General features: G+C 37.4%; 1 protein-coding gene across 1 annotated transcript in view; it reads left to right on the top strand.

Moving 5' to 3' along the window:
* Positions 1-6719, top strand: part of PALMD (palmdelphin) — a 50425-nt gene extending 43706 nt beyond the window's left edge. Inside the window, exons 7-8 of the mRNA XM_032422868.1 lie at positions 766-1860; positions 6357-6719. Coding sequence (XP_032278759.1) covers positions 766-1860; positions 6357-6400 — 1139 coding nt within the window. The 3' untranslated portion in view covers positions 6401-6719. The remainder of the gene's footprint in view (positions 1-765; positions 1861-6356) is intronic.
* Positions 6720-12459: the final 5740 nt, after the last annotated feature.

Raw genomic sequence — 12459 nt, 5'->3', positions numbered from 1 at the left:
TGTTATTTGGCCCAGATTCCTATTAGCTCTTAAAACTCCAGTCATAAAGAATTTGCCTGGGCCAGGAAGCAGAGCTCAACCACCCAGCGCTCTCCAGTTCAATTGTTTTCAGTTCAGCTGATATTGCTCTATTTTTTCCCCCTACTTGAAAATTGGAGTGAAAGAACCAGAAAAAGAAGGCAGAAGGAGAAGCATGTGATTCTAGCCTCCCTCCTCCCTCTTCAATAGCAGTTCTACATTTAAACAAGCTCCCTGCTGTGGAAACTTTCGAACACTCCTCTATAATTTCAGCAGGCTGCTGGCCCGCACAGCAAGGATGTAACTGAATGAAATATACTGTGCTAGGCCTTCTACCTGCTGCAGTGCCCAGCACGACATATTCCTCCTAACTGACAAAGAGCTCTGATTCCTCCCATTGCATAATGTAAGAGTATAATCCGTCTTGTCAGATTTATTAGTTACAAATAGAATATTTTGTGGTTTCCCAGTGAAGATCCTTTCTGTTTGGAATCATCAGCTTCTCTTCTCCAACCAGCTTTTCAATCCCATTTTTCAGTCATCCCATGCATCCTTACATAAAAACCTCTGTCGTTACCCTGTTGGCCATTACACAACTAAGGAATGAAATCAAAAGTTTTAAGAACAGACAACAACATCTCACAGAAAAGAATATCAAAGAGTATACTTAGCATAAAAATACACTGTGAAAGCAGGCTGCTTGAGAAAATGTTAACTAAATCAAAGATCAAATTTCTCTTTCAACAGCTTTGTATGCCATGGAAATTAAAGTTGAAAAAGACTTGAAAACTGGAGAAAGTACAGTCCTGTCTTCAATACCTCTCCCCTCAGATGACTTTAAAGGTACAGGAATAAAAGTTTACGACGACGGGCGCAAGTCAGTATATGCAGTAAGCTCTAATCATGGTGCGGCGTACAATGGCACGGATGGCCTGGCCCCAGTCGAGGTGGAGGAACTTTTGAGACAAGCCTCCGAGAGAAACTCTAAATCCCCAACAGAGTATCATGAGCCTGTCTATGCCAATCCATTTTGCAGACCTACAACACCACAGAGGGAGAAGGTAACTCCTGGACCAAACTTTCAAGAAAGGATAAAGATGAAAGCTAATGGACTAGGTAATGATATAAATCAATCCATACACAATCTGGACAATGGGCTTTCAGAGGGGAGGGACAACAGCTTCAATCATGTCAGCCCCATTCGGCCCATACCTCAACCCCGATCAATGACTCAACAAGCTGAGGAGATGCCCCACAGCCTACAAAAGAGGCTGATGACTCCTTGGGAAGAATCCAGTGCGATGCAGGACAAATATGTGGCCTCTCCAAAGGCAAGACTGAGTCCCAGTGAATCACTAGCTGGGAAGTCAAAACACCAGGATTCTTCTCCTGCTTGTAAGGAGGATGAGGAAGATATTAGATACAATATTGTTCATTCCCTGCCTTCTGATATGACTGATTCAGAACCTGTGACGATGATCTTCATGGGGTATCAGCAGGCAGAAGACAATGAAGAAGAAAAGAAGCTTCTGACAGGGTATGATGGGATCATCCATGCTGAGCTGGTTGTGATTGATGATGAGGAGGAGGGTGGAGGGGAAGCTGAGAAACCATCCTACCATCCCGTAGCTCCCTACAGTCAGGTTTACCAGCCTGCCACACCAACACCGCTTCCTAGAAAGAGATCAGAAGTTAATCCCTATGAAAACACAAACCACAAATCTCCCCACAAAAATTCCATATCCCGGAAAGAGCAAGAAGAAAACTTAGGCAACCCAGTTCAACATTCTCCGCTTGACGTTCAGATGGCCGGTGATGGGACTGAGGACCCGTCCTTAACAGGTAATGAGAAAAACAAGGCTTGCCACTGCTGTTTAATCATGTGACTATCTTCCTTTCGCGTTGTTAACACACCCTCTTGCTTTCAGCTTTTTTGACCGCCTCATAGACTAATACACGCTAAGGGTTTTTTTGTTTTTGTTTTTTTAATTCATGCTGACCTGAATTATTGTCACCATAACTAAAGTGATTAAGTCACTTAGTGATTAATCACTAAAGTGATTAAGTGAAAGATAAAATGAAAAAACAATTGTTGCCTTATTTGGATAGTGCATTGATTGACCTAAGAAACTTGAAATTTGTCTTCTGTCACAGTGTAGTACTGTTTGTGAATGTATGTGGATCACTAATATGTTGGATCATCTACATCATGTCTTTTCCCACCAGAAACTGATGCCAGCTACTTGTTTGTGCTTCTCTGTTATTTAAACTTCTTATCTAAGTTAACAAGTTGCCTTAATTTTGCAAGAAAAAACAAGAAACAAATTTTATTTTCAGTGTGATATTTTATTACTTTGCTATATCTTGTTTCTCTATACTTTTATAGTTTAACTTTATTTCCTTAATTTTTCTACATTTTAAAACAGAATGTCAACTGTCAAACAGAACATCAGAATGTCAAACAGAACATCTACCTTTCCATAGTCTTCCTGAACTTAACAATTATTTTTCTATTTTCTATATATTTACATTTCTCATTCTCTATAGTTTTATAGCTATCTAGCTTTTTTAGCTTTAAATGGAAAATAAATTTTTTCTATAAAAGTGATAGCTCATCAACTTAAATTCCTTATTATCACTTGAATATTGTATTCTACTCCTCACTTACAAAAAAATAAATAAGAATCTGACAAAATCAATTATAATAGCTGTACTTAACCTTAGCTAAAGACCTACATCGAATTACCCAGACATATAGGTTCTAGGTGTGTGAATGTGAAGGTAAATTTTAAATGTTTCTAATGGAAGGATTCTTGTTAAAAAGTAATAACTATTAAGTCCCAGCTAATTCATCAAGCAGAACTTGATACTTCTATAGAAGTGTGGTAGTACTTGCACAATTTAGGAAGGGTTCTTCTGCAACCCATAAGCCCAATTTGGGGCTGCCAATAATACAATGAAATGGACTTCTTCCATCCTTTTAAATAGTTAAATCAGGGATACACTGAAATTTTAATTATCTGAAGAATTTCTAACCTTTTGGTAAGTGTACAGTTATCTTCCTCAATCAGAGTTGAGTGATGTGTCCCCACAATGAAAACCTGCTAAAACTAAACATTCCTTTCCGTTTTGAGAATGAATTTTGTTTGCTGATCAAATATTGCATCTTAAATTCGTTTTTAAAACAACAACACAGTAGACCTAGAAAAGAGAAACACACTGATTATGGTCAAGAGCAGTAACATTACCCATCATAAAGCCTTCCGTTTTTTAACTTGGATGTTAGCCGCCTCCCCCCACATGCCCTTATCCCTTCTCCCTTACCCATGTCAACACATTTACCCCATAGAAAAAGACAGGAAGTGACTAACATTTCCAGACAACACTAATCATGCCACTGAACTAAAATAATGAAAACAGGAAGACCTTTTCCAGACAAAGTAACAATACAAAGTCCCGTACTATCAGTCAAAGCATATTATAAACAGAATGCTCCAAATTCCTTGCCTTCCATCATGATATTGTTTTACATTCCTGTTTCCCAATTCAGTGCATGGATTACAGAGCTGATATTTTTCTAACGGGTTTTTTAAATAAGCGTATCATATTGACATACGACCTCACCCTCAGGAGGCATCCATATACATAGAACATATAGCCACCTGTGCAGTTCAATTTCACAAGCACAACGTAGGTTGAGCGTTTCCCCCAACACCCCAAAAATGCTTTTTGATACTTGAAAATCCATCATTTCAATAAATTCCTTTATTCATGGTATAGGTCCCCCGCTAAAATATTCTTGGTAGGCATAATAACAACTATTAGTCTCTCAGTGTAAATGTTGTTATGAGAGCCTTATCTAAGAGCAATTTTGAACTTGAAAAAGAACACAAAGGAGGAAGAAAGAGGTGGAAAAATGGAGCCTGGAAGTCCAGATGTCTTAGTCAAAACCTTTGAATAGGTAAAGACATGACAAGAAAATTCAGCAAAGTTATGTCCATCTGCTAATGTAAATATAATAGGGTCGTGTTCTAAAGTATAACTCAATGCCAGGCACATCCACCAATGAGTGGCCCCAGTAAGCTTTTACTGGAACTCCACTACTATTCCCACCAACTAGGCAGCTGGCTTTCTTTTGTAGTTAGTCCTCACCAACCTACTCTTGTATTCCTTCTAGCTCTATTCACCCCTCTTAGATATGTCAGCAGCATTTCAGGATGATAGAGGCAGGGAACCTCAGCTCCGAGGGATTCACATGCTATTGGTGTCAAAATTGCCAACCTGTGGCAATCATTAGGAGCCAAGGAATACTGAGAGTAAGGAGGCAAGTTCTCTTCCACCAAGTTCAACCAGCCAAAACTATGTGTCTGAATTGCTGTAGGGGGAGGAGGTAAAGATCAGAAAAGAGCAGAAAGGAGAAATAAAAAGAAGACTGATGGCCCAGGTATTTTACCTGCTACGCCCTCCTATTGCCAACATGCTCAGACCCCACATGCCTACTTGAAATTCACACCATCTACTTGCCATAGGCCTAAAGAAAAAAAATAGCAGACTCTAACAACCTAGAATTCATTTTTTCCCTTAAGAAATGGGACAGTGAGCTACTGCATTCCCTCACTCCTGAGGATGTGCACATCTAGGGTGTCCTTCAAGAACTTCATTGAATTGTCCATAGCACAAAGGCTGTGCCTGATTTACTGAATCTCAAATTGAGGAATAACTGTAAGGAGGAAGACTTTGTCCCTGCCTTAAAAGAGACCTTTAAAAAGTCCCTTAAAATGGACTTTACCCCTACCCTCTTTTTTGGTATGGCCAAGGTAGAGGTCTATAAAATCCAAGAGTAGAAAATATAAAGCCTTGCCTTCTGCCTTCATTTCACCTCCTACTGTGGAATTACAGTCCTCTCCTCAGGCTTCACCATCCAACATCTCCAGCAATAGAGACCATCCTCCTGGCTACAGAGTAAAGAAAATTCTCTCAGCTGGTCCTAAGTTCAAGGAAATATTCTTTTTTTTTAATAAATCTTTTGTTTTAATATTTTATTTATTTATTTGAAAGAGAGTGAGTGAGAGAGAGAAGATGAGCAAGCCGGGGGGGGGGGGGGGCAGGCAGAGGGAGAGGGAGAAGCAGGCTCCACGATGAGCAAGGAGCCCGATGCAGGACTCGATCCCAGGACCCTGGGATCATGACCTGAGCCAAAGGCAATTCTTAACTGACTGAGCCACCCAGATATCCCTCAAGGAAATATTCTTGACCCTGACATTAGAAATGACCATTCCCCATAAGATTCCACAGGAAAGAACGTTCCTTGACTTCATTTAAATGAAAACATTTCGCATAAGTAGAATAACAAAAAAAAAAAATGATCATAGTCTCGTTACAGTATTGGATTCCCCCATCTCTTCTCATATTTACGCAAAAGAGCTCCTTAGAGATGGGGTCATTTCATTTGTTAATAGACAACTAATTATATGGCTGGAAAATGAGAGAACAAGCCTTCCCTTTTCTTATTTTTTACATTAAATGAAATCTTGCCATCAGTTAAATAGCTGGCTCTTGGGCCATATTGACATATGAATACAATGATCAGTGCCTTGAAAGCAGCTTTCAACTTTTGGAACATGACCAAGGCAGCTATACTCTGAAGGCCTAAGTATTAAGGGCATGATACCAGAACACTGGAGGAGTGTTATGAATTCTAAATCTACATTTTAAAAAATGGTTTCTACATCATATTTATCATTAGCAGTGGAATATGCTCAAAAGATATATTTGAAAGTATACTTATAACATATCCTGACAAAGACATAATTTTATAATTACTCCAACTCTTAATAACTGGATCACATTTTTTCACTCAAAGAAATATGTTTTTGTCATTCTATATCCAAGGATGGAGTCCCCTGGGATAACCACGTTTGATGACTTAAATTATAACTCAACCATGAATTAAGTTTATGTCAATGCCTTTTTTATTTTTAGTAATACATAGCTCAGAAATAGGCACAAAACATGGTCATCGATGTATAGAATTTATCTAAGGCTAATAGTGAAATTGCACACTAATCCTATATTTACTCAACTTATGCTATGTTTGCCCTACTAATTTTTCTAACCTTTATAGAAGTAGGTTCCTTCTAGTTCTGAACCTGCTTCAGCCCTAGTTAACCATAGCTTATTATTTCTACTATCTTTTTGTGCTACTAAAACAATGCTCACATTGTTGGATAAAATCATCTGAGGTATGTTTCAAACTTTCCTGCATTCTATGAAATGGTCATTTAGAGTGAAAACTAAAGCTCTTTTTTTATAACTCTCTATTTTTTTTTAATTTTCAGCTTTAAGGATGAGAATGGCAAAACTGGGGAAAAAAGTTATCTGAGAGGTGTATCATCTACCTAAACATCCTTTGGAGAAGAAACTAAGAAACATTTGCCAACTTCTCTTCTGGGTATTTTGTTTCTTTTTTCCTGAGACTCCAAAAATTATAATTATAGCCATATTAAGCCATGTGAATAAGCAGTAGTCATCATTTGTGAAAAAATCCCAAAAAAGCTAGGGAGAACAAATTGCTTAACTTTTCCAGTTACTTGACATAATTCAGTGCGGGGGGAAAAACCAGCATATTTTTATTGTACTGATACCAAAGCATTTCTAATAAGAGTGTGTTAAATTTAAGAATAAAGTTATTTAAAATAGCCTGACTATATTCTATTAACTGACATGGTAATTTTGCTAATACAAAGATTGAAAGATCATAGGAAGCCATTGCAACCTCATCACAGAAATATTCATCTTCAACCCTAACAAACAAACATGACATCCCATATCTAAGACATCTACATCCTCCTGCTAAGGACCAATTGATTTGGTCGAGACTTCAAACTCTTTGCATCCATCCCAAAGGTGCATGCCATAATTAACCTCATATTTGGGGACTAGATTTGTAGTATCTTGATAGTGTTCATGACTTTGTACATGACAGCTGACATATTTATTCTTCTTGAAATATTATCTTTTCTTTCATTCAGTTCGGTGTGAACTACATGGTGCAATGACTGATTATGACCTAAGGCTATTAGATGGAGGCCTTCCCATATTCTCAAAGAATACAAATCTAGTCTAATGTTTGACCAATCCTTGTAAAGATGTTAGAAGCCTAATATTAAAACTTAATAAGAATGCATACAGCATGTCATTCCTAAGTGTTCTTGCCAAGATGTTAAATCCTGATTTGAAGAATACACCCATGCCACTTCTCTCCTACTCTACCTTCTTGTACTGTCCTCCACCCAACACTCTCAAAATCCATCTTCACACATCTTCCCCTGGATCATGCCAGTGCATAGTATCCAAGTCCCGCAAGTCCTTCAGTGAATAGTCTGTTTCTTCTCAGGGCAGAAACTGAATTTCTCTGGTGAAACTATGGTGAGACCTTATCTTGGTTACTGGTGTGGAGGCAATGAGAGGTCAAAGAAGCAGATCCTGATGAGGACAAGCTTAACACCCTGCCAAGCATCAACCTCAGATCAATTGTTTGCAAGGGGCAGTTGTTCTGTAGCATGAGAAAACTCCTCTCTCTGCTGGCCTGAATCTGGAAAATGTGGAGGTTCAAATATCAGAGGCACTTTGACATAAACACCCCTGTCCCAGGTCCAATGTTCCCATTCCTTCCCTTTCATGGTTCTGACTTTAGCATAAGTGACTTGTAAAATGGCACATTTTTTGTAGCTCTGCCAAACTTGTGATTAAAGCACTGATTTTTGGTTTTGATTGTGTGTACACAAATATTTATTAGAACTGCCTGGCATCTAGCAAATGATCAATAAATGAATGAATAAATGAATGAATGGTTCAGAAAGGAAAAGATGTAGTCTGCAAGGGGGGACTGTGTAATACCAGCTGGCCTCAGGCAACATGAGCCAGAATCTGGCTGGCCGATATCTGGTCCCTTGCGAAAAGGCATGGGTCAGGGCTGGTGCATAGAAGTGGCCCAGCATGGCCAGAAAATACCGAAGGCTGGAGCTGGCTTTTTATCTAGGGGTGAAGCTGGAACTGCAGTGGAATTGGCTGCCAGGCGAGCAGAAGGGGACTGAGTGCAAAGCTGGAGCTGGTCAGTCAGGGTGGCTAAAGTGAAACTGTACTATCCCACACACCAACCCACTGACTACTGTGCTCAGTGAAGAGAAAGGAAAACTGGAAAATGGAAGTGAGGTGCCTTCTTGCGGCTCTTGCCTCGCAGCATCCCTCCACCACCTTCTCTCAGCAAAGCCTAACATTGCATCAAGTGACAAAGGAGAGATGTTTACAGGGTCAAGATCACGAAACAGGGCAAAGGATGCATTTGGAGATGAAACATTAAATGATGATGATAAAGATGAAGCATTAAACTAGCACAGTCCACCCATTTTTCTACTCAGCTTCCATATTTATCCTTCCACATAGATTTGAACATTCGAGAAACCAAAACACAACTCTGTTTCCATCTAATAAGATGCTGCTACCTTTTACACAAAGATTTCACCCTCTCCCCAAAGGAGGAGACACACACTCTCAAGAGTCATTGTATCCACAGCTAACTACATTAGACATTACTTTGAAGAACAATTTTAGATTAACAGAAAGATTGAGAGGATAATACAAAGTTTCCATATACCCTGCACCCAGTTTCCCCTATGACTAATTTCTTTATTAGTATGGTACACTTGTTATAATTAAATGAACCAATAATGATACATTATTATTATTATTATTAAGTCTCATAGTTTATTCAAATTTCCTTAGTTTTTACCTGTCCTTTTTTGTTGTTGTTCCAGGATCCCACACAGAAAACATTACTTTTAATTGTCATGTCTACTTTGCTCCTCTTAGATTTTTCTTGTTTTTGATAACCTTGACAATTTTGAAAATTACTGGTCAGATATTTTGCAGGATATCCTTCTGTTGCAAATTGTCTAATGTTTCTCTCATGATTAGAGTGGGGTTGGAGGAGGAAGATCACAGAGGTAAAGTAATATTTTCATTGCATCATATCAAGGGTACAAAATTTCAATAATTTATTCCTAGTGATGTTGACCTTGACCTCCTGGTTAATGTATTGTCAGGTTGCTCCATTGTAAAATTATTATTTTATCCCCCTTCCTTTACCTTATGCTTTGGAAGGAAGTCACCATGTACAGCCCAAACTTAAGGGAGTAGGGAGTTAGGCTCCTTCTCTTGAAGGCAGAATACCTATGTAAATTATTTCAAATTCCTCTGCACAGGAGATTTGTCTATTCTCCCTATTTATTTACTTATTTATTCAATCATTAACTTAAACCAGTATGGACTCATGAATGTTTACTTTACACTTGAGTTATAATCTAACTCAACACAATTTGTTGCTCAAATTGTTTCAATTTGGGCCATTTCAGTTGGCTCCTGTATGCCTTTGATGTATGCCCCAAAATGTTTTGAATATGAGATGTCTTTCCATTTCATCAGATCTTTAGTTTCTTTCAACGATGTTTTGTAGATGTCAATGTACCAGTCTTACATTTCTTGATATTTATTCCTACTTTATTCTTTTTGATGCTATTGTAAATGGAATTATCTCCTTAATTTCAATTTCAGATTGTTCATTGCTTATATTTGGAAATGCAATTGATTTTTATACATTGACTTGGCATCCCACAGCTACAACCTTCCTTAATTCATTTGTTCTAGTAGTTACTGGATTCCTTAGGATTCTCTTTTTTTTTTTTTTTTAAGATTTTTTATTTATTTATTTAATTGACAGAGAGAGAGACAATGGGAGAGGGAGAAGCAGACTTCCCGCCAAGCAAGGAGCCCGATGCGGGGCTCAATCCCAGGACCCTGGGATCATGACCTGAGCCGAAAGCAGTGACTTAAACAACTGAGCCACCCAGGCGCCCCTCCTTAGGATTTTCTATATATAAGATATCTGTATCTGTATATATCTGTAAAGAGTGATAGTTTTACTTCTTCCTTTACAATCTGGATGCCTTTTACTTCTTTTTCTTGCCTAATTGCCCTTGCTAAAACCTCCAATACCATGGAGATGCAAAATGGCTAATGTGTTTGTCTTGTCTTGTTCCTGATCTTAGAAGGAAAATATTCAGTCATTCACCACCAAGTATGATGTTAGCTATAGGTTGTTCTTAGATAACTTTATCAGATTGAGAAATTCCCTTTTATTTCACATTTGCTGTGTATTTTATATCATGAATGAGTGCTTCTCTTTAATTCTGCCAACTCTTTCTTCATGTGTTTTGAAGTCTAGTAGGAACATAACAATTATGAATGCAGTGTATTCTTGATAAATGAATACTTCAGTCATTAAGAAAGGTCTCCTTTTATCTCTAATAATACTCTTGGCTGGAAATGAATTTATCTAGCATAAATACAGACATTTCAGCCCCCTTGTTCTTACTATTTCATGGTATACCTTTTTTCACTCATTTGCTTTCAACCTATCTGCCTCTTTATATTTAAGTCACATCATGGGTTTTCCTTTATCAGTCTGACATTCTCTGCCCTTTAATTGGAGTATTTAGTCCACTAATGTTTAATGTGATTATTAATATGGTTGAGTTTTGGCCTACCATTTTATTATTTGTTCTCTATCCCCTCTGTTTTTCCTCCTTTATTTTTCCTTTCTTGCCTTTCAAAGTTATTTAAATAATTTTAGAATTCCATGTTAAGTCTTTTTTTGGCTTTTTATATATGTCTTATTTTTTTCTCTAGGAATTAAAATATACATTCTTAACTTTTTGCATTAGAACTGAGAACTAACATTGTACAACTTTAAATAAAATGCAGACATTTTGCAACTATATAGGTCCATTATCCTTTCCCATCTTTTATACTAACTTGTTATATGTAGTACATTCACCTATATTATAAGCCCCCATGAAACAATGTAGGCTTTTTTGTTTGCTTGCTTTAAACAGACATATTTATTATAAAGAATTTAAATGGGAAAAGCCCAAAAAGCATTTTATATTTACCAATTATTTACCATTTTGAGTGCTCTTCATTCCATTCTGAGGATCCATGCTCCCATTTAGTATCACTTCTCTTTAGCCTGCAGAACTTCCTTTTGCATTTCTTATAGTTCAAATGTGCTAGCAACAAATTATCTTAGATGTCTTTCACCCCAAAATGTCATCATTTTGCCCTCATTCTTTTTTTAAAAAATATTGTATTTATTTTTTGAGATAGATAGGTAGAGAGAGAGCACAAGCCGGGGGGCGGGGGGGTAGGATTGGGCAGAGGGAGAGGGAAAAGCAGGCTCTGCTGAGCAGGGAGCCCAACATGAAGCTCAGTCCCAGGACCCTGGGATCACGACCGGAGCTAAAGGCAGACACTTAACCAACTGAGCCACCCAGGTGCCCCCATTTTGCCCTCATTCTTGAAGGATTTTTTTTTTTCAGGTAGAATTCTTGATGACTTTTTCTTTCAGCACTTTAAAGATGTTCTACTTTCTCTGGCCTCTATATATTCCTATGAGAAGTCAGATGTTAAATCATTGTTTCCCTGTATATAATCCCTCCTTTTTCTCTTTCTCATTTCAAGATTTGCTCTATGTTTTTTTGCTTTCAAAAGCTTGACTATGATTTTAAAAAGCATAACTGCCTTCATTTTTTTTTTTTTTTTTTTTTTTTTTTTTTTGCTGAAGTTTTTTTCCTGCATCATGAGTGAGTAAAGTTAAGCTTTTTAGCATATTTGGGGATTTTTCCAGTCATAATCTCCTCAGATTCTCCTCTCCTTCTTAGATAACACCTAAAGATGCTATTATTTAACAGGTCCCAGAGACTCTGTTCAATTCTTTTCCAATTTTTTTTCCTTCTTCTCTTAAAACATTAGACAATCTCTATTGATCTGTCTTCAAATTCATGGGTTTTTTTCTTTGTCGTCTCCATTCTGATATTAATTCCCTCCAGGGAATTTTTCAAATAGTTTTATTTTTTCAGCTCTCCAATTTCTATATGGTCCTTCTGTATTATTTCTATTTCTATGCATATTTTTTATTTATAGCAAGCATATATTCTTTTATATCATGAGAATAGTTATAATAGATGCTTTAAAATCCTTATCTCCTGAATCTAATCATCTAAGAAATCTTTAAGGTTGGTCTTCATTGATTATTCTTTCTTTAAAGCATGGGTTGAAAAACTATAGCCCATAGGCGAAATCCATCCCACATCCTGTTTGTGTATGTTTTTGTATGTTTTTCCATGGCCCACAAGCTAAAAATGGTTTCTCAAATTTTTGAAGAATTAGTTAAAAAACAAAACAAGAAAACCATATATATATTCTACAGAGACGATATGTAGTTCACAATGCCTAAAATATTACTTATCAAGCCCTTTAGAGAACAAGATAGCCAACCTTTACTTTGGAGAATGGGTCAGAATTTCCTGGTTCTTCTTACCTTAG

This window comes from Phoca vitulina, unplaced genomic scaffold (genome assembly GCF_004348235.1).
Source record: "Phoca vitulina isolate PV1807 unplaced genomic scaffold, GSC_HSeal_1.0 scaffold2, whole genome shotgun sequence".
Lineage (NCBI taxonomy): Eukaryota > Metazoa > Chordata > Mammalia > Carnivora > Phocidae > Phoca > Phoca vitulina.
This window is presented reverse-complemented; position numbering and strand designations above follow the sequence as displayed.